The 22806-nt window shown below is 37.6% G+C and overlaps 3 protein-coding genes across 12 annotated transcripts in view; 2 read left to right on the forward strand and 1 right to left on the reverse strand.

Moving 5' to 3' along the window:
• ACSM3 (acyl-CoA synthetase medium chain family member 3) overlaps window positions 1-977 on the forward strand; it is an 82287-nt gene extending 81310 nt beyond the window's left edge. For all 3 annotated transcript variants that reach the window (XM_043456008.1, XM_043456007.1, XM_043456010.1), the window contains 2 exons: window positions 201-320; window positions 716-977. In XM_043456008.1, coding sequence (XP_043311943.1) covers window positions 201-320; window positions 716-802 — 207 coding nt within the window. In that variant the 3' untranslated portion in view covers window positions 803-977. The remainder of the gene's footprint in view (window positions 1-200; window positions 321-715) is intronic.
• Window positions 1-17231, reverse strand: part of ERI2 (ERI1 exoribonuclease family member 2) — a 51030-nt gene extending 33799 nt beyond the window's left edge. For 2 of the 6 annotated variants that reach the window (XM_043456006.1, XM_043456005.1), the window contains exons 1-8: window positions 17097-17231; window positions 12795-12862; window positions 12625-12708; window positions 11734-11861; window positions 10962-11118; window positions 9487-9587; window positions 8832-8913; window positions 3352-3440 (exon numbers count right to left, since the gene is read on the reverse strand). In XM_043456006.1, the coding sequence (XP_043311941.1) occupies window positions 3352-3440; window positions 8832-8913; window positions 9487-9587; window positions 10962-11118; window positions 11734-11861; window positions 12625-12708; window positions 12795-12862; window positions 17097-17119 (732 nt within the window). In that variant the 5' untranslated portion in view covers window positions 17120-17231. Of the gene's footprint in view, window positions 1-1201; window positions 3147-3351; window positions 3441-8831; window positions 8914-9486; window positions 9588-10961; window positions 11119-11733; window positions 11862-12624; window positions 12709-12794; window positions 12863-17096 lie in introns of those variants that run through there. The other 4 variants (XM_043456002.1, XM_043456001.1, XM_043456004.1 and 1 more) reach the window with 4 other exon arrangements.
• Window positions 17232-17418: 187 nt separating this feature from the next.
• Window positions 17419-22806, forward strand: part of REXO5 (RNA exonuclease 5) — a 52723-nt gene continuing 47335 nt past the window's right edge. For 2 of the 3 annotated variants that reach the window (XM_043455997.1, XM_043456000.1), the window contains exons 1-2: window positions 17419-17558; window positions 17661-17805. In XM_043455997.1, coding sequence (XP_043311932.1) covers window positions 17665-17805 — 141 coding nt within the window. In that variant the 5' untranslated portion in view covers window positions 17419-17558; window positions 17661-17664. The remainder of the gene's footprint in view (window positions 17559-17660; window positions 17806-22806) is intronic. The other variant, XM_043455998.1, reaches the window with a different exon arrangement.

Genomic DNA, 22806 nt, shown 5'->3' on the forward strand with positions numbered 1-22806 from the left:
CAACTGAGCACACACGCACACATTAGATATAAAATCTAGGTGTGGGAGTCAACTGGCTGGCTTAAGAGCATAAAGCTGAGATCAGACCCTAATAAACATTTTGGCTCACCACATGAGGTATTTATTTAGATTCCCAAGTTAAGAGAAAGATACATTGAAACATAAAAATATACAACTCATCATTCAAATATTTATTTTAGGTAGTAAAGGCTTTTATTGTTCTGAATCCTGATTACAAGTCACATGATCAAGAACAACTAAAAAAGGAGATTCAGGAGCATGTAAAAAGAAATACAGCACCTTACAAATATCCCAGAAAGGTAGGTACTCTAATTAAGAACAGTGATTGCTTAGTATTCCGGAAATTTTCAGCTGTTTACTTTTTCCATTTTAATGAACATTCTCTTGAAATGTGCTATACCAAACACTTGAAACTGAACTAATGACATGGATAAGAAACAGAATCTTTGAGATTAAAATGAAACTCTTAACCTAATTTGTAGGGTCATTTGGCTTACTGGACTTATAGTAAATACTAAATATCAAAAAAATATCCTCAACAATATCCCTTCTCCCTTTTTTGGCTGTTACCAAAAAACCCCCCAATTGGTGTCCTGATTCTTTCACCTAGAGTTCATAATGGAACTGTTATATAATTGACTTTGTCTAAAGATGAAAACTTTTGGCCTAATTTTCTTCCCTTGGATATCTACAGGTAGAATTTATTCAAGAGCTGCCAAAGACTATTAGTGGGAAGATAAAAAGAAATGAACTGAGGAAGAAAGAATGGGAAACAACTTAAGTCTATTCCATTAATTATGATGGTCTCTATAAAATAAGACTCTGTAAAATCAAAGATTATGAAAAGGTGGTAAAAAAATGTGATAGTATGCTTATAAACTAATTGATTTAAAATATCCTGTGGTTATAATCTCATAGGCTGGATTCTGAAATAAAACATTCAATAAATTCCTCTGCATCAGTGTCAATGTTTTTATAATTGGTAATATAAAAAGAATACCACCAGTTGTTGAGGAATTTTTAAACACATAGTGTAGAAGCAATTTCTGAACTAAATCTCTGACATGTTGCATTTCAGATCTTAGTTGAGTAATTCTACCAATACACTGACTATAAATCAGAACAAATTTTTAAGGGTTGAAATAAAATGAAACAAGTTATAAAGTTTTTAGAAAAGTCTTAAATAATAGATTATCGTAATTCTCAAAGTACAAGTATCTACCTGAAAATAGTCTAGGGATTTTTTATTGGTCACACTGTTATTCAAACAATTTAAAAACAATTTAAAATTCATTTCAAGGTCTAAGTGTAAAAGGATATCATATATTGTACACCTGAAACTGATATAATATTGTATGACAATTATAATTCAATATAAAGAAATAGGATATCATGTATTAATATTGCTATTATATTTAATCTAATAAATACAGTTTACCAAGTATTTAATTTGTGGTTCTTCAAAAAAGTATGATAAGTTTGGTAACAGTTAATATATGAAATATAAATAAAATAGTATAAGACATTATCAGCATACTCATGTGTGGAAATTCAGGGGACAATCAGGATTCATACATGGAGAGAAGACAAATTAGATAACTGGTGTATGAAATTAGAAGGCTGTGATATTATTGTTTTCTATTTTCAGTGTGTGTGTGTGTGAATGTGCTGAATAGCCCCAGAGTAGCTTACAGAGCTCAGATATGCAAAGTCCTCACAACATGTAGCCCTATACATATTTTTTACTGCACTAAAAGTCATACTGAAGTAAAAACATAGTTTAGACATAAAAAAGGTCAATTTCTCATTGAAGGTCTGAGTCTCAGTGAATTTTTAGTAGAAAAATTTACATTTCTGTCACAAATAAGGTTTGTTTCTAGAGAACTAAAAGTGAGTCCTCCTGGGGAATGAGATAGAACTATACTGTTCGCTCTTTCCTTTTGAAGTGTTTGTTCCCACTTGAAGTAACCACAGCATTTTCTCTTTTCTTGGTACTTCCCAACAGGACAACAATAGAAGACTTTTCCATGGTTTGGTCCATTATTAGAAACAGTAAGTCTCTTAGATCTTCGCCCACACTTGCATAAAGGAGGTGTTATTTTTCCACTCTTCCAAGGCTCTTGCAGATTAACTGTAGAAGTTAAGACAGAAGGGAGAATCTTCCAGGAAGAAATTGCTCCTGGGGAGTCATTAGATGATGCAGGCTTTTCTTCATGAATAGTGAAAGTCTGTTTTTTTGCTGGTGGGAAAAGTGGAGGACTGGATGGATTCCTTTTACTATCATCTAAACAAAGAGGATGTTTCCCCAAAACTAAAGGATGAGACACATTGGAATTAACACTGTTGAGATTACTTGATTTACATTCAGGTAATTTAAAGCCAAAAGTATCTGAACCTGGATCTTTGGCTTCCTTTATATTATAAATAGTGGTATGGGGACTCTTATATACAATAGACTTAGAGGTAACAGATTTTTGAGGAGTTTCTTCTGTGCCTCCAAAGTTTTTATGACTTAACATTTCAGATTCTTCTAAAACCATTACTCTTTCTCCAGAATTAAGTGAAGTGTCTACATTTGAGTCACTAATGGGAGGTATACAATATATATTTTGCTCGGGCTGAGATGCTGGCAGTAAAGCTACATCCTCCCAATCAGCCAACATAGGTAAACAGTCAAGGGCAGAACTGACTTCCATATCAGAAACATCATTAAAAGATGAAATGGTAGTTGAAACAGGTACCAGTTCTGAATCAACTGTTGAAGTCTTAGAATTGATATTAAATGCAAGATGTTGGTTTATTTGCTTCTGCATAGGTGTATTCCAGCTGGAAGACTGCAGCTGCCCCAGAGAAGTCCAGGACTTAGTAGCATTAAAGAGAGAGAAACAGCTTCTGACATTGCAAAGACCTGCTTTTATGCTGTCCTTTTGTTGTAACTGATCCTTTATAGGAGAATTCACACCAACAGACTTCATTTGAATTTTCTTGTAAGATTTTATTGAATTTTTAGGCTCCCTACCATATATGCTGGGATCCTGAGTGTTATTGGTACAGGCTGATGTTTCTTTAACTTGATCCGTATTCAAATTTCTGGTGAAAATGTTAGGATTCCTCTTAGTGGAAACCTATGATTCCACAGACAAAACCAACAACTTTAGAAACTCTGCATTCATAATTTCTTTAGTATACATTATATGAGATGACAAAAAAGAAAAACGTCAGCACTGATTGATCTATAAATGACAGCATACATAACATCAACATTTCAGTTAGCCTATGATTACTTCTGGAGTTTGAAATAACAGAATAAAGAGGCAAGACACCACTAACCTTGTTCAAAGACCTTGTAATCTTCATTAAGCAACCATCCCTGATCATCTTCCAAGCAAGAAGGGCAGTATTCCGAGAATCATCCAACCCTGAGGAAACAGATATCAAAGACTGAATTTAGTGGTACCTATGTAAAGAAATACATACCACCTAAGCAGAAATTGGAACATACAGTTGGTTTTATGATCATCCACTAATTTTCATCATAAAAAATGGTCTTGTGGAAAGCTGTGGCAGCCTCACCAATGAAAGATTTCTCACATTTAGTCATCTGGTCCTGAACTTTTGTTTGTTGGGAGTTTTTTAATCAGTCTTGATTTCAGTACTTGGGATTGGTCTGTTCATAATTATTTTCTATTTCTTACTGGTACCTTTCTAGGAATTTGTTCATTTCTTCCAGGATGTCCATTTTATTGCCACAGAGTGACTGGTAGTAGTCTTTTGTGATCCTTTGTACTTGTGTGATGTCAGCTTTTCTTTTTTGATTTCTAATTTTGTTGATTTGAGTCCTCTCCCTTTTTTTTTCTGGATGAGTCAGGCTAAAGGTTTCTCAATTTTATCTTTTCAAAGAACCAGCTTTTAGGTTCACTGATCTTTGCTATCGTTTTCTTTGTTTCTATTTCATTTATTTCTGATCTTCATGATTTATTTCCTTCTATTAACTTTAGATTTTGTTTGTTCTTCTTTCTCTAGTAGCTTTAGGTGTAGGGATAGGTTGTTTGAGGCTTTCTTGTTTCTTGAAGTAAGACTGTATTGCTACAAACTTCCCTTAGAACTTCTTTGGCTCTAGCCCATACGTTCAAGATCACTGTGCTTTCTTTTTGTCTCTAGGTATCATTCTTCAACATCATACATAAAGATAAGCTCAAAATGAGTTAAAGACATAGATGTGAGACTGGGCACTATAAAATTCTTAGAGAAAAACACACAGCACTCTTTGACATAAATCACAGCAATATCTTTTTTTATCTGTTTCAGAGTAATGGAAATAAAAACAAAAGAAATAAATAGGATCTAATTAAATTCAAAAGCTTTTGCACAGCAAAGGAAACCATAAACAAAATGAAAAGACAATGCACAGAATGGTAGAAAATATTTGCAGATGATGTGACAGACAAGGTATCAGTCTCCAAAATTTACAAACAGTTCATGCAGCTAAATATCATCAAAATAAACAACCCAATCAAAAAATGGGCAGAAGACCTAAATAGACATTTCTCCAAAAACATACAGATGGCTGAGAAGCACATAAAAGATATTCAACATCACTAATTATCAGAGAAATGCACATTAAAACTAGAGATCCCTCACCTCACACCAGTCAGAATGGCTATCACAAAAAAATTCACAAACAGTAAATGCTGGAGAGGGTGTGAAGAGGAAACCCTCCTACATTGTTGGTGGGAATGTAAATTGATAGAGCCACTATGGAAAACATATGTAAGTTCCTGAAGAAACTAAAAACAGAGCTACCATATGATCCTGAAATCCCACTCCTGGGCATGTATCTGGAGAAAAACATAGCCCGAAAGGATACATGCACCTCAATGCTCACTGCAGTGCTGTTTACAATAGCCAAGACATCGAAACAATCTAAGTGCCCATTGACAGAACAATGAATAAAGAAGTGGTACATATATACAACAGAATATTGTTTGTAGTAGTTATAGTCACTAAGTCATGTCTGACTCTTTTGTGGCCCAATGGGCTGTAGCTCACCAGGGATTCCCAGGCAAGAGTATTGCTGTGGGTTGTCATTTCCTTCTCCAGGGAATCTTCCTAACATAGGGATCAAACTCATATCTGCATTGCAGGCAGATTCTTTACCATTGAGGCATGAGGGAAGCCCAATGGAATATTACCCAGTCATTAAAAAGAATGAAATAATGCCTTTGCCACAACATGGATGGACTTTCAGATGGTCACAGTGACTGAAGTAAGTCAGACAGAGAAATATCCTGTATCACCTACATGTAGAATTTATCTATCTATATATACAAATGAACTTATTTACAAGAGTAACAGACTCAGAGACTTAGAGAAAGAATTTATGGTAATGGGGAGTGGTGGGGGGAGCCACAGTTAGGAGTTTGGGATTGACAGATACATTCTGCTACATTTAAAATGGATAACCAACACAGACCTACTGTATAGCACATGGAACACTGCTCAGTGTTATGTGGCAGCCTGGGTGGAAGGGGAGTTTGGGGAGAATGGATACATTTACACGTATGGCTGAGTCTCTTCACTATTCACCTGAAACTATCAGAACATAGTCTGTTAGTTGGCTATACTCCAATACAAAATAAAAGTTAAAAAAAAAAGAACAATAAAAATTAAAACAAAAATAAAATGGATGTGGACTTCCCTGGTAGTTCAGTGGCTAACACTCTGTAGGAGGCTGGGGTTCAATCCCTGGTTAGGGAACTACATTCTGCATGCTGGTAACTAAAGATTCTGCATGCTGCGACAAAGACCAAAGACCTCATGTGCCACAGCTAAGACCCAGTATAGCCAAATAAATTTAAAAAATTATTTTTTTAAAAAAGGATAATCAGCAAGGAACCACTGTACAGCACAGGGAACTCAGCTCAATATTATGTAACAACCTAAATGGGAAAAGGATTTGAAAAAGAATAGATACATGTATATGTATATAGCTGAATCACTTTGCTGTATACCTGAAACTAATAACACTGTTAATCAACTATACTCTAAAAGAAAAAGACCAAAAAATAAAACCACATGATTATCTCAATAGATGCAGAAAAAGATTTTGACAAAAATTCAACACCCATTTATGATAAAAGCTCTAAAGAAAGTGGGAATAGAGAGAATTTACCTTAAAATAATAAAGGCCATATAACACAAACCCACAGCTAACATCATTCTCTATGGGGAAAAGCTGAAAGCATTCCCTCTAAGATCAGGAACAAGGCAGGGATGTCCACTCTCACCATTTTTATTCAACATAGTTTTAGAAGTCCTAGCCATGGCAATCAGAAAAGAAAAAAACCAAATAAAAGGAATCCAAATTGGAAAAGAAGTAAAATTGATACTGGATGCTAATGACATGATACTAGTCATAGAAAATACTAAAGATGCTACCAGAAGACTACTAGAGTTATCAACGAATCTGGTAAAATTTCAAGATATAAAATCAACACACAGAAATCTTGCATTCTTATATACCAACAATGAAAGAGCATAAAGAGAAATTAAAGAAACAACTTCATTCACCATTGCATCAAAAAGAATAAAATACCTAGGAATAAACCTACTTCAGGAGACAAAAGGCCTATACTCAGAACACTCCACAATGTTATATGAAATACAGCATATCTTATGATACTGATGAAAGAAATCAAAGATAACACAAAGAGATGGAAAGATATACTGTATTCTTGGACTGGAAGAACCAATATTGTGAAGTAACTATACTATCCAAAGCAATATACAAATTCAATGCAATTCCTACCAAATTATAAGTGGCATTTTTCACAGAATTAGAACAAAAAAACTTACAATTTGTAGGGAAACATGAAAGACCCAGAATCGCCAAAGCAATCTTGATTAAAAAAAACAAAAAAACATAGCTAGGGGAAGCAGGCTCCCTGACTTCAGACTATACTACAAAGCTATAGTAATCAAAATAGTATTATACTGGCACAAAAACAGATATATAAATCAAGGAAACAAGATAGAAAACCCAGAGATAAATTCATATACCTATGGTCAATTAATCTATGATGGAGGACGCAAGAATATACAATGGAGAAAAAACAGTCTCTTCAATAAGTGATGCTGGGAAAACTGGACAGCTACATGTAAAAGAGCCAAATTAGAACACTCTCTAACAACATACACAAAAATAAACTCAAAATGGATCAAAGACCTAAACGTAAGCCCAGACACCATAAAACTCTTAGAGGGAAATGCAGGCAGAACATTTTCTGACATAAATCACAGCAGTATTTATTTTGATCTACCTGTTAGAGTAATGAAAATGAAAATAAAAATAAACAATTGGGACCCAATTAAATTTAAATGCTTTTGCATAGCAAAGAAAACAATAAAGAAAATGAAAAGACAACTCACAGAATCAGAGAAAATATGTGCAAATGAAGCAACAAGCAAGGGATTAATCTTCAAAATAAACAAACAAAATAATCAGCTCATGCAGCTCTATGCTAAAAAAAAAGCAAATCACCCAATTGAAAAATGGACAGAAGACCCAAACAAACATTTCTCCAAAGACATACAGATGGCCAAAAGCACATGAAAAGATGTTCAACATCACTAATTATCAGAGAATTGCAAATCAAAGCTACAGTGAGGTATCACCTCAGTCAGAATTGCCATCATCAAAAAGTCTACAATCAATAAATGCTGGAGAGGCTGTGGAGAAAAGGGAGCCCTCCTACATTGTCAGTAGGAATGTAAATTGGTACAACCACTACAGAACAGTATGCAGATTCTTTAAAAAACTAAAAATAGAACTACTATTATGATCCAGCATTCCCACTCCTGGGCATATATTCAGGGAAGACCATAATCTAAAGATCTATGCACCCCAATGTTCACTGCAGCACTGTTTATAATAGCCAAGACATGGAAGCAATTTAAATGTTCATCAGCAGAAGAATGGATATAGAAGATGTGGCACATATATACAATTGAACATTACTCATCCATAAAAAGGAATGAAATAATGCCAATTGCAGTCACATGGACTAACCTAAAGATTATCATACTACGTGAAGTATATCAGATAGAAAAAGATAAATGTGATATCACTTATGTGTGGAATCTGATTTTTAAAAAAGATATAAATGAATTTATTTATAAAACAAAAACAGACTTTCAGATATGAGTGGAAAAAGGGGTGAGGTATAAATCAGAAGTAGTGTGAACATACACACACTACCTTATATAAGACAGATAACCAACAAGGACCTACTGTATAGCTCAAGAAATTCTAATTAATATTCTATGATAACTCAAATGAGAAAAGAATCTAAAAAAGAATACATGTATATGTATGTACTGTACACCTGAAATGAACACAACATTGTCAATCAACTACACTTGAATAAAACTAAAATATATATAAAAAATATGACCAACATTCTGTAGGGACCATGTTTTATGCATAATCTAATAGTCTTGTTCAGGTTTTTCACTAGTCTATTATTTGGGCGTTTGTTTATAATCTCTACTTGATATGGCTAATTCTTTTCATTTTTTTTTTTTTAAGAAATTAGAAATCCACTAGGTAACAGTCTTATATAAAACCTTACAATAGTTTAAGGAAGTGGTAATTTGAAAATCTTGAAAACAATCTGAATGTACAGACTAGGGCTTTTTTCAGGCCGAGGATATTCTTTGTTAGTGACATCATTGAAAAATGAGATGCAAATGAAAGACTGTATAAAAATAAAATGACTTACATAATAAAATTAATCTCAAGACATACTAACCAAAATGTTCTCGTCCCAAGAATTGCATTCCCACTTCCTGCAGGGCACCACTGAGTCCTTTTGGTTTTCTTCTATAGAAAATCTAGTCAAATAAAAGACAATATATCTTAAAATATAATTACTATGTGAAAGGCTATACATTTAGCCATTTACTTTTCATGATTTTTATTCTATTATATTTGAAATGTGCTTATTTTTGTGTTGTTTTTATATACTTTAAGAAAAGTATTTATATGGATGCTTCAAAACAAAATATTTTGTTTGTAGAAACCCATACCCATGTGTGAAGTGAAAGTCGCTCAGTCGTGTCTGACTCTTTGTGACCCCATGGACTATACAGTCCTTGGAATTCTCCAAGCCAGAATACTGGAGTGGGTAGCCTTTCCCTTCTCCAGGGGATCCTCCCAACCCAGGGATCTAACCCAGGTCTCCTGCATTGCAGGTGGATCTTTACCAGCTGAACCACAAGAGAAGCCCAAGAATACTGGAGTGGCTAGCCTATCCCTTTTTCAGCAGATCTTTCTGATCCAGGAATCAAACCGGGGTCCCCTGCATTGCAGGTGGATTCTTCACCAATTGAGCTATCAGGGAAGCCTATGTGTAGGATAAAGTTTAATAACTTTTCAATAGAAGGAAAATGAACATGCCCCCTTACCTTGTAAGTTACTCTGAGATCAATCCAAGAATTAAGGAACACAGGTTTTAACAGTTGTTTTCTTTTACATTCATACTCCAGGCAAACCCCCAAGTCCCAGTCTGCATCAAGAATATTAGAACAAAGTCAATGATGCTAACGGTTTTTACTTGTGCCATTTATAAACAAAATGCTGAAAGTCGACATAAAACAGAATAATAGGACTTAGAATAATACATAACAACATACACTATACTATATTTTATATAGAGTATATATAACATATGGTATATATTATATACTATGCAACATATAATAGCAGAGTAAGATTTTGTTGCCCTAATATTTAACAATTATTCATAACTTACTATTAAGAAATTAGATCAGTAACTAAGTTGCAAAACGATTTCTTAAAAGCCCAGTAAAACAAACTGACATTTCAGAAAGAAGAGTAAGGTGTCACATTACAAGGCTTAGATGGAAAAGATCATCTGCATTCAACATTTTATAAAATATTAATGTAACTGAGAAACCAAACATCTTACAGGGACCCTGTTGGGCTGTAACCCAAAGCCATGCAAGCACTGTACTTGCCCAACCTCAAGACCAAAGAAAAGAGCCCAGAGTCAGTGACAGAGACATCAAGGGTTTAATGAACAGGGGGATTGTACATGTCTGAAGCAAGGTCTTGGAGCATACTGCATCATGTGAAGCAGATGGTGGGCAGGACATGGCAGCAGCCTTCGGCAAGGTGTTACCAGTTATAGCGGGAATTGACATCAGTTGGTTCATCAGGTACCAGGGAAAGCAGCTGAGGAGAAAGCCCTTCATGTCCCTTTGATAAGCTATCACAGTGGAGATAAAGATTCTGGTCTAAAGATCTAAAGATTAGAACAATCACTAGCTGGGGCTAGGGGCAAGTATGTATTAAGAGGGGAGGTCAGTCATATGAGTAGGGTGTAGGTCAAGCAGGGGTATACAGAGAACAAGAGAACAGCCATCTTGAGTGGCCTGACCATACAGACCCAAACACAATTATCAACGCTATGCTGTCAATGACAGAGCACTGTTAACAATGACTATTAATGGCAATGCTCTGTCAGGGCATATAAAAGATCTACTTTAAATGGCCCATTTTTTCCCTTGATGTCTACATTAGAAGTGTGAATGTATAAAAGCAAAGATTGCGATACGGATTCTTTTTATCAAAGTTGTAGAAATACCATGATAAAAAAATTTTCACTGGTCTTTGCCCAGATTCAGGAGAATAGAGAAATCTAGAAAGATTCTTAAAAGTTAGAGCTTAACTTTTAAAGGTGTTTAAAATTTTAAAAATATGAATAACATTACTTTTGTTGGTTAACATCATGCTAGACATTTAAGATTTCTTTCTGTGGCCCAGGAAGGTAACAAATATAATTTGTACTACAGATAAAGAATTACCTAGTGCCAATGCTACTCATTAATGATTGCTAAATATAAGTTATTTTTTTTACCTGACCAAGTAACAAACGCACATAATTTTACTTCAGCAGTGGAAATATCTGAAACTGTAGTAGCAAAAATAATTTTCTTCTGTTGCTGAATCTTCTGAATCCATTTACAGAACTGAGATAAACAAATCTTCAGAGGGACTCCTTCATCAACTTGAGCCTAAATAGAGTCATATAATCTGAATTCAATAACTGAATTCCATAATTATTGTGCAAATAATTAGACACTATGAGGAGGATATACAACAAGGAAGAAGAGGTTTTAACTGGCAGTTTATCTAGTGAAAAGATGTTTAAACACACAGGAGAGAGATAATACAACAATTAGAATTCTGCAAGATTAGAAAAATTACATTGACTAATCTAAAATCACACAGAAATACAATAAAGATATCTGATAGGCAGAAATTTGATATCACTTAATTTCCATAAAATATATTTGATATACATTTTCATAACACTATTCTTTCCAATTTTTTTTTGGCTGTACCATGGGGAAATCTTAATTTCTCAACCAGGGATCAACCCCACAACCTCTGCAGTGGGCGTGCAGAGTCATAATCATTGGACCACCGTAGAAGTCCAATTTTTTCTGATTTTTAAAGATTCCAATGGGCTTCTGGAGGGGACAGTATTTCTAACAGTGAATGAATCTAATTCCACATGGCATATAGCTTTTCTTTCTGAAAGTGATTTCTGAATTTCAATATTTACATCTTTCCTGCTTGTGTTTTGTTGTAATGGGAGGATGAGAAGTGGAAAAGAGAGGGCATACCTGCCTTATGCCTGTCAGTTCCATGCAAAATTCAGAAAGAATTGGATGTTCCTGAGGCTGAACGTAAGCATGGAACTCAGATTCAATCTCTCCAGTTGATGTGTTCAGTAATACCGCTGGAAATTCAACTATATGAAAGGATCATCAATTGACAGTTGAATACATAATTGTTAAACTAATGCTGTAATCACTTTAAATTAAGTATATACTGACATTACCTTCACATAGTATTATTAAACAATCATTGTTTTAGTGAAAGCACATTAAAATGACCAAAGCAGTGCAACGTAATGGTTATATAAAATTATGCCAAAGAATAAATCAAACTATTAAAGTTACAGGTATATCTATTTAAAACTCTTGAATGTATTTCCATAATTAGAAGACCATATGAAAGTTGAAACATAGTTCTTTTTGCAAAGGTATTTTTTTATCAGTTTCTATGTAGTTGAGATTTTGAATATAATACCAAAACAATTCTTTTATATGGTGACACACTTAGGTGTTAGGTTTGTGGGGCTTTTTTGTCAAGTCAGATTTCATAGTAAATTACCAATCCACAGATCATTTTGTTTTCTTATTTAGCATTGCATATGCTGTGTGCTATGGAAAAGGAAATGGCAACCCACTCCAGTGCTCTTGCCTGGAGAATCCCAGGGATGGCGGAGCCTGGTGGGCTGCCGTCTATGGGGTCGCACAGAGTTGGACATGGCTGAAACGACTTAGCAGCAGCAGCAGCATGCTGTGTGCTAAGTTGCTTCAGCCATGTCCAACGACTGTAGTCCACCAGGGTCCTCTGTCCATGGGATTTTCCAGGCAAGAATACTGGAGTGGGTTGCTGTGCCCTTCTCCAGGGGATCTTTGGCCATTGGCAGTAAAGTTCAGACTTACTTATTTCCTGACTCCGGTGGTGTTTCCCATCATTCCAACATGTGGACTCAAAATCAAGGACAATTAAGTAGTCAAACAACTGTTCTGCAAAAGATCAGAGTGTCCTTATGTATTACCAGTGTTAAAAGTGCAAGACTACAGAATGTAAAGAAATGAGGCACATTACTTACTAGATTTGCTTCTTCCTAGGTTTCCATTTGCTGGTGGAATTGACTTTCTCCTAATTAATCCAAGCTGCCTAAAAATGTAAAACAATCCAGGTATGTTCAACAAACTCATTCATATTCCTGTTTACATAAGTTAACAAACTGATGGTATAACTCTCATTATTAATGTACTAATGTATTGTGATTGAGAGGAAACTGAACTAGACTTTGAGGGCAAAAGACTTTGGTTCTTTGCATTCTTCTGACTTTAGTAGTCATTCTACCAAAGAATGTTCAAACTACTACACAAACTATTGCACTCATTTCACATGCTAGCAAGGTAATGCTCAAAATTCTTCAAGTGAGGCTTCAAACAGTACATGATCTCAAAATTTCCAGATGTACAAGTTCGATTCAAAAAAGGCAGAGGAACCAGAGATCAAATTGCCAACATCTATTGAATCATAGAAAAAGCAAGAGAATTCCAGAAAAATATCTACTTCTGCTTCAATGACTACACTAAAGCCTTTGACTGTGTAGATCACAACAAACTGTCAAAAATTCTTCAAGAGATGGGAATATCAGACCACCTTACCTGCCTCCTGAGAAACCTGTATGCAGATCAAGAATCAACAGTTAGAACCGGACATGGAACAACAGACTGGTTACCAATTGGGAAAGGAGTACATCAATGCTGTATATTGTCACCCTGCTTATTTAACTTATATGCAAGAGTACATCATGAGAAATGCCGACATGGATGAAGCTCAAGGGGGAATCAAGACTGATGGGAGAAATATCAATAACCTCAGATATGCAGATGACACCACCCTTATGGCAGAAAGTGAAGAGGAACTAAAGAGCCTCTTGATGAATGTGAAAGAAGACAGTGAAAAAACTGGCTCAAAACAACATTCAAAAAACAAAGATCATGGCATCTGGTTCACTTCATGGGAGATAGATGGAGAAACAATGGAAACAGTGACAGACTTTATTTTATTGAGCTCCAAAATCACTGTGGATGATCACTGCAGCCATGAAATCAAAAGATGCTTGCTCCTTGGAAGAAAAGCTATGGCCAACCTAGATAGCATATTAAAAAGCAGAGACATTACTTTGCCGACAAAGGTCTGTCTAGTCAAAACTATGGTTTTTCCAATAGTCAAGTATGGATATGAGAGTTGGACCACAGAAAAGGCTGAATGCTGATGAACTGATGCTTTCAAATTGTGGTGCTGGAGAAGACTCTTGAGAGGTCCTTGGACAGCAAGATCAAACCAGTCAATCCTAAAGGAAATCAACCCTGAATAGTCATTGGAAGGACTGATGTTGGAGCTGAAGCTCCAATACTTTGGCCACCTGATGCGAAGAGCTGACTCACTGGAAAAGATCCTGATGCTGGGAAAGATTGAGGGCAGGAGGAGAAGGGGGCAACAGAAGATGAGATGGTTGGATGACATCATCAACTCAATGGACAAGAGTTTGAGCAAACTCTAGGAGACAGTAAAAGAGAAGCCTGGTGTACTGCAGTCCATGTGGTCACAAAGAGTCAGACATGACTAAGCGACTGAACAACAAGTCATTCTACCTGCATGGGCCTCATAGTGCATATTTGCAAACAGACTGTTTCTCTGTGCTCCTATTATTTTATAGTAATAATGAGGAACTCAAGTGGTTGTAAAGATGCATTGAAAACCTAAGTTAATTTTGCTTTTGTATTTTTCAAGCCTTTGCTATGTAAATAGCACAGTGGAGAGGAGAGAGGGCAGGTCTAGTCTTCTAGGAGTTTAAATTATCTGGGTAAATAAACTAGATATTCATGGAAAACTAGTGTAAGGTAATATATAATAAAGGATCATTATGGGCAATATTCTAAGTCCACAGAAAGGGAAGAGCTTGTTAGCTGAAGCCTCTTGGTAGGTGTCAAGCCAAAAGACCACCAAGGCAAAGAGCAGAAGGAAGGATTTATTACTTGCAGCAAGTAAGTATAACAGCAGGGATCTTTCCTGGTGTTTCCCACACCAGTGTCGCCCCCAAACTGCAAAACTGGGTAAGTTTAAGCTAAGGGTACATGCATATTTCATGTAAGGGCTTAGGTGGTTGAGGTTCCAAACATTAGCTGATTGAAGTCAAGAGAGTCAAAAAGGTCAACATCATCATCCCTTGGGTTCCAGGTGATCAGATGGTTGAGTGCTTCAGGCTAATCTTTACCATTGAAACAGAACTAGGGATTTTTTTTTTTTTTTCTTTTTGGCAGCTTGCAGGATATTGGTTTCCAGAGCAGGGATCAAACTTGTACCCTCTGCAATGGAAGCTGGGAACCCTAACCACAGGACAACCAGGGAACTCCCAGGACTAAGAGTCTTTACTTCTGAGATATTATCTTTGCCATTGCTACTTCTCTTGCCTGGTAACAGTTATTTGTTTCTGCATTCTTTTGTTTCTTTTTTTTTTAAATTTTTTAATTTAATTTTATTTTTATTTTTTTATTTTATTTTATTTTTTTTTAATTTTAAAGATTAAATTTTAATAAGAAATGCATTCTTCTAAAAAAAAAATGCATTCTTCTTTATGTAATACTTAAGCCAATACTTCAATGCAATGGAACGTCAAATTGCTATATGATCACTTGACGGTGTTTAGGCAATTAACTTCTTATTGAAAAATTGTAATATATTTTCTCTCAAGTCTTTGTTGTCTCTTTCTGAAAGATCTGTCAGTTGTCGACAACAAAGCACACTGTAAAATATAAAGTCTTAAGAAGACACTAGAATTTATTTTCATCAAAATTATCAACTTGGCACTATTTATAAATATTTCTACATTTATTATCGACTGAACTCAAGTCCTAAAGAATATCTCTTTCTTTACACTTACAGGGCACCTACTATGTTCCCTCTTTTGTTTCTTTAATAGCATTAATTTCCAAACTTCTCTGGCAGTCCAGTGATTAGGAATCCACTTGCCAATGCAAGGGACATGGGTTCAATCCCTGCTCCAGGATGACTTCACACGTTGAGGGGCAACTAACCCCACGCAGCACAACTACTGAGCTGGCCCTCCCCAACTACCAAAGCCAGTGCACCCTAGAGCCTGTACTCTGTAACAAGAGTAGCCACCTCAATGAGAAACCTGCAGACCACAACTAGAGAGTAGCCTGTGCTTGCTGCAACTAGAGAAAAGCCTGCACATAGCAACAAAGACCCAGTGCAGCCAACAACAAAATAAATTAAAAAAAAAAAAAGATCACTGTGGCCAGCCTCAGACCACAAAATGGCTTATGCCAAACATGGCTTCTCTAATATTGAGAAAGTCATGTCTGGTTGTCTTTCTCCAGTGAATATCTGCTTCCATGCTTATTGAGGTCTTAGGCTTACTGACATCTTAAGTGTCCTGAGACAAAACTATTCAATACTTTGCTAAGTAGTTTAACCAGGCACACACCACTCATTCTAGTTTCCCTGTTTGACCTGTGATGGGAAGTTGAGAATAATGGCTAACATCTTTTGATTGTTTACTATATGATGGTGGTGGTAGTTGAGTCAGTCTTCTGACTCTTGCGATCCTCTGTCCATGGAATTCTCCAGGCCAGAATATTGGAGTGGGTTGCCATTTCCTTCTTCAGGGGAATCTTCCCAATCCAGGGATCAAACCCTGGTCTCCTGAACTGCAGGCGGATTCTTTACGGACATATTACTCACTGAATTAAGATGGTGATCTCCTTTCATCCTCAACAACTGTACAAAATTAAGATGGTGATCTCCTTTCATCCCTTCTGCTACCTACATTTAATCGGTGAGAAATCGAATTCGGCAATTTGCCAGAAAACACGTATTTAGTATGTGAAACCAGGATGATTCAACTGTGAAACCAATGCTTTCACGAATGCATTCCACTGTTTCTATTAATCAGAAATGTGAAAAGCGTGTCCAAGAATCAGGAAAAAGGCCACGATTCACACTACGAATTAAACAGATCACTAGTAAGTGGTGGGGTGAACAGCTTGATAGGTGGAGGGATCTTGATAGCTGCCGGTGACCTCCGAATGGTCCCGTAGGGCCGTTCTTAATGTTCCCGGAGACCTAGAATAGGCAGACACTGGCTCAGGGGCACAGAGTCGAGAGCCCTCCCTGGTCCTTCCACGCTCCTACAAAGAGCTAACTGAGGCTCGTGACTGAAGTGCCAGAAGAGTGGCCTTCCAGTTCAGGCTGGCCAGTGCACGCCCAAACTGCAGAGAATGGAGGCTGAACACGGCAGATACTGACGCGGACGCCAGCGCCGGATCAGGAGCGACTCCCCGCCACCGCCCAGAACCGCCTTGCATACCTTGCGAGTCTCTTGGTCGCCATCCCTGATGTTCCCTTGCCTCAGCCCAACTGCCGGAAGTCGCTGTACCCCCACTTCCGGCCCATTCAAACGCCCCGCGCGGTTGGGGAGGCTGCTGCGGCGGCTTCTCTGCCCGCGGCTGAGGCAGAGGCGGAGGTCATCTTTACCGTCCCTCCCGGCTTCTTTTCGGCGTCTTCGGGGATACGGAGTCTGGGGAGTGGTTTTTGGCAGAGAAGCAGTTCGAAAGTGCCCTCTTCCCTCTTCCTAACTGACGGAGGCGCGTTTGCGCCGTTAGGGGACCGTTTCGAATTCGGCCTCCAGCGTCGACAATAAAGCCGTTTGCCTTGGTGCTGCGTGGTTTTCTGCGTGGAGTAACGGGGAAGACGGTTGGCGCCCTCGCTTTCCGCGGTGGGCGGGGAGCGCTCAGTAAACTGATTTGAGAGGATCTGAGGAAGGTGGTAGGTAGGCTGTCAAAGCCCTTGCTCCTCCCGACTCTGGAGACAGCCCGGGCCATCAGGGCGTCGGGGTTTTCTCAGAGAGCTGAAAAGCGATCTTTCTCAACAGGCTCATGGAGCCAGAGAGGCAAAGGAGCGGGAGGACCCTCAAGAAGGGCAGAAAGAGGAGCCGGATTCCGAGCAAGCTGGTCGGGGCCGCTGAGGCGATGAGATCCCGTTGGGATCTTGAGGAAAAGCAGCAACCTGTAGCCAAGGTGAGCAATGGGGGATCCCGACTGGGCAGCCCTAGGCAGTTTGGAACTCCCAAATGATAATACAATACCACTTACCTTGGGGCTGATATTGGCAGTTTAAAACCGGTATTGTGCCTGGCACACGAGAAGAATATTTGTTCAACAAATATTTTGAAGTCTTCCGTGTGCAGGAATTGTTCTAGGCTCTGCAAATATACCAGTGCATAAAAGCACAAAATTTCCTGCCCCCGTGCAGTTTACATTCCAGTAATGGAATAATAAGGCTGATAATCTATCATTTCTTGAGCATTCTGTGGCATCCATCCCCATAGTCATCAGATTTCTATTGTCTTTCTAGGCACTTGGGGAACATTAGTGAGTAAAGAAAGATCGCTGCTACCTTTCTAGTGGAGAGAGAAGATAAACAATAGTAAGGGAATTAGTGCTATGAAGTCTTTTAAAATGCGATTCCTTTTGGGGGAGCCTATCAGATTGGCAAAACAATTTTATTTTTTTTAAGGTTAACGTGGTAGGAAGTTGAAGAAAGTTGACAATCTCATCACTTTATTTTGAAACCCCTTTATTTTGAAACCGTCTCAAACATAAAATTTGTGAGGACAGTATCAGAAACTACCTTCCACCCATATATTTTAGTGTTTACATTATTTTCTAATATCTACATAACTAAAATGCAACCAGCAAAATCAGGAAATAACATGGATATATGCTACCATCTAATTTTCAGATCTCATTCAAGTTTCTCCAGTTCTAATAACATCCTGTTCAGCAATAAGATCTAGTTTAGAATAAATGTGTTACTTTAGTTGTTATGTTTCCTTCAGTGTAAACAATTGTTCAGTCTTTGACATTTGTGGCTTTACTACCTTTGAAGAACCTGTACCAGTTATTTTGTAGAATGTCAGAATGTCTCTCAAGTTAGGTTTGTTTTCTCATTATTAGATTCAGGTTATACATCTTTGACAGGAATGTCACAGAAGTGATACTATGTTCTCTTGTATTTTATGAGGTTGTACCCTAATTTGATTTGTCCCAGTACTGATGATATTAACCTTGATAATTTGATTAAGAAAGTATGTGCTAAATTTCTCTAAAGTTGCTCTTTTTCTCTGTTATTTTGTGGGGAGATGCTTCCTCATTAAACTTTCAGTTTATTCATTTTTTTATTAGTATGAATTTGTGGATACTCATTTTATTCAATGAATTATCATCCATTACTATATTTATTTTGGTGCTCAAAATATCCCAGATTTGGTCATTAAGCTAACTTCTGTGTCCCTTTGACATGGACCTGTTCATTCTTGAGCATTTCCTTGTTTTTCTGGCACAAAAAGATATTTCAGACTCTTCTGTGCTTCCCCTGTCTTAGCCTGAAATCAGCCATCTCTCTGAGGAAACTTGGTTCTTTTTAGTGGAGAATGACATTTAGAAATTAAAGATCTGGGTGCTAGATGTGCTGATAGCTGTTGGGAAGTCAATATTCCAAATGAGAGCTAAGAGATATGTGTGTATAGGTTTACACACGTATACATATGTATACATTAAAATACCTTTATATATATAGATATATCTATACATATTGAAAAACTGTCAATTCATATCCCTATCTTTGCTTCCAATCGAATTCCACTGAGTTCATTCTAGTTGTCTCCCTTTTCATATGTATAACTTCCTTATATAGCTGAAAAATTTGACTTTCTTTATCTTCAGATGTATTTGATTTGGTCCCCTCTTCCTGCCATTGCCTCACACCCTCACACCCTCCTCACCCAGCTTAGGCTCTGGTCATTCTGCATAATGTACCAGGTCACTCTCCATTGTGAATGCTTTCATTGCTACTGTGATAAGCTACTCACATGGATGCCTGTACATATCCTTTTCAGGCTCTGAATTCAGTGACACTACTATTTGTCCCTCAGGACTGGTGCCCTCCTTACCCTAAACAATTTCTTACATCTGATGCCAGCTTCACTACTCTCCAATTCCCACTGCATGGATACCCTCCTCATACTGCTCAGGCTTTGACACTTCACACTGGGCCACTGTCCTGCAATGTATATTCTGGTTTCCTAACCCTTGTTCAGTCGCTAAGTCATGTCCAGCTCTTTGTGACCCCATGAACTGCAGCATGCCAGCCGTCTCTGTCCTTTGCTAATTCCTTGAGTTTGCTCAAACTCATGTCCATTGAGTCAGAGATGCCATCCAACCATCTCTTCCTCTGTTGCCCCCTTCTCTTGCCCTCACTCTTGCCCAGCATCAGGGTCTTTTCCAATGAGTTGGTTCTTCGAGTCAGGTGGTTAAAATATTGGAGTTTCAGCATCAGTCCTTCCAGTGAATATTCAGGGTTGATTTCCTTTAGGATTGACTGGATTGATCTTACTGTCCAAGGGTCTCTCAAGAGTCTTCTTCAGCACCACAGTTCGAAAGCATCAACTCTTGGGCACTCAGCCCGCATGCAGCCTTCTTTCTGGTCTAGCTTTCACATGCATACACGACTACTAGAAAAACCATAGCTTAGACTATACAGACCTTTGTTAGCAAAGTGATGTCTCTGCTTTTTAATACACTGTCTAGGTTTGTTACAGCTTTTCTTTCAAGGAGCAAGTGTCTTAATTTCATGGCTGCAGTCACTGTTCACAGTGATTTTGGAGCCCAAGAAAATAACATTTGTCACTGTTTCCATTTTTCCCCATCTATGTGCCATGAAGTGATGGGACTGGATGCCAAGATCTTTGTATTTTGAATGTAGAGTTTTCAGCAAGCTTTTTCACTCTCCTCTTTCACCTTCATCAAGAGGCTCATTAGTTCCTTTTCGCTTTCTGCCATTAAAGTGGTATCATCTGCATATCTGAGGTTGTTGGTATTTCTCCCAGCAGTCTTGATTCCAGCTTGTGAGTCATCCAGGCTGGCATTTCTCATGATGTACTCTGCATATGAGTTAAATAAGCAGCATAACAACTTACAGCCTTTGATGTACTCCTTTCCCAAGTTTGAACCAGTCTGTTGTTCCATGTCCGATTCTAACTGTTGCTTCTTGTCCTGCATACAGGTTTCTTAGGAGTCAGGTAAGGTGATCTGGTATTCCCATCTCTTGAAGAATTTTCCATAGTTTGTTGTGATCCACACAGTCAAAGGCTTTGGCATAGTCAAAGAAGCAGAAGTAGATGTTTTTCTGGAACTCTCTTGCTTTTTCTGTGATCCAAAGGATGTTGGCAATTTGATCTCTGGTTCCTCTGCCTTTTCTAAATCCAGCTTGTACATCTGGAAGTTGTCAGTTCATGTACTGCTGAGGCCTAGCTTGAAGGATTTTGAGTATAATCTTGCTAGCATGTGAAATGAATGAAACTATGGTAATTTGAACATTCTTTGGCATTGCCTTTGTTTGGAATTTGAATGAAAACTGACCTTTTCCAGTCCTGTGGCCACTGCTGAGTTTTACAGATTTGCTGGCGTATTGAGTGCAGCACTTTAACAGCATCATCATTTAGAGTTTGAAATAGCTCACCTGGAATTCTGTCACCTCCACTAGCTTTGTTCATAATAATGCTTCCTGAGGCCCACTTGACTTCACATTCCTAGGATGTCTGGCTCTAGGTAAGTGACCACACCATTATGGTTATCTGGGTCATCATAACGTCTTTTGTACAGTTTTTTCTGTGTATTCTTGCCACCTCTTCGTAATATCTTCTGCTTCTGTTAGGATCTTACTGTTTCTGTTCTTCATTGTGCCCATCTTTGTATGAAATGTTTCCTTGGTATCTCTGTTACCGAATCCAAGCTTGCTCTGCTTACCACACAACAGGCCAGTGAATCTGAGAGATGAGGTGTTGAGGCAAGGAAGAGCCGGCAGACTGAGAAGATGGCAGATTAGCACCTCAAAGTAACCATTTTATTGGGGTCTGGATGCCAGGTTCTTTTAAAGGTTAGAGAGAAAGAAGCAAAGTAAAAAGGCCATTAATTTTACAAACATCTTCTAGAATGGCAAGCCTCAGGCAGGGGGTGTGTTAATTTTTTTCTTCCTGCCATCCACAGGTGGACAGGGTTCTGAACAAAGACATTTTAGTTTACAGTCAGGCAGAGGGGCAGGATTCTCTGAGGCAAACCATTCTGTATGATTACATATAATAACAAAAGCAATGAAAAGCAAGTCAAAGAAACAGTTCCAACATGGAGTCAGAATTGGTTTCCTCTCTACAACATCTCCTGTTTTCTTGAAGAGTTCTGTAGTTCTTTCCCATTCTATTATTTTCCTCAATTTCTTTTCACTGTTCACTTAAGAAGGCTCTCTTACCGCTCCTTCTGGAACTCTGCCTTCACCTGGACTTTGTCCTGTGTAGTATGCTCTCCCTATCCTACTCAGGCTCTGACATCCCATATTTGGCAACCATGATTACTTAATGCTATATATAGAGTCCTTCATACATTGTCAATATTGTATATTTTTATTTGATAAGTATAAATTTGTATATTCTTTCAGGAGTTAGCAATATTGTCAGAATGTAAGGTATACATGATTATTTGACCAGGAATTTATCCTGAGAAAATAGGTGTGCAAGGATGTCTATACAAGGATCTTCATCATAATATTGTTTATAATTTAAACAAGTGTCATCAGTAGGGAATTTTTTTCAGATAAGCTGTAAGTTTTTAGGTAAATTGAGAGAGTGGACTATTATTAAAATTGACATTTGTTATATTTAACAGATATGGAAAGATATTTACAGATTCTTTTTTCCCCCCATACCAAGCGACTTGCAGGATCTCTTTTTCCCTTACCAGCGATTGAACCCTGAGCTACAGCAATTACAATGTGCCAAATCCTAACCACTAGACTGCCAGGGAACTCCTTCCCTGGGTTTTTCTTTTTTTTTTGGTGGAGGGAGTTGGTTACAAAACAATGTAAACTATAATCCCTTGGGGACAGTATAATATAGAGATAAAAAGAGCTTGAGCTTTGGAGCCTGTTTTCTGATTTTGGTTCTGCACTTATCTGTCATTCCTCCA

This window comes from Cervus canadensis, chromosome 32 (genome assembly GCF_019320065.1).
Source record: "Cervus canadensis isolate Bull #8, Minnesota chromosome 32, ASM1932006v1, whole genome shotgun sequence".
NCBI classification, from domain to species: domain Eukaryota; kingdom Metazoa; phylum Chordata; class Mammalia; order Artiodactyla; family Cervidae; genus Cervus; species Cervus canadensis.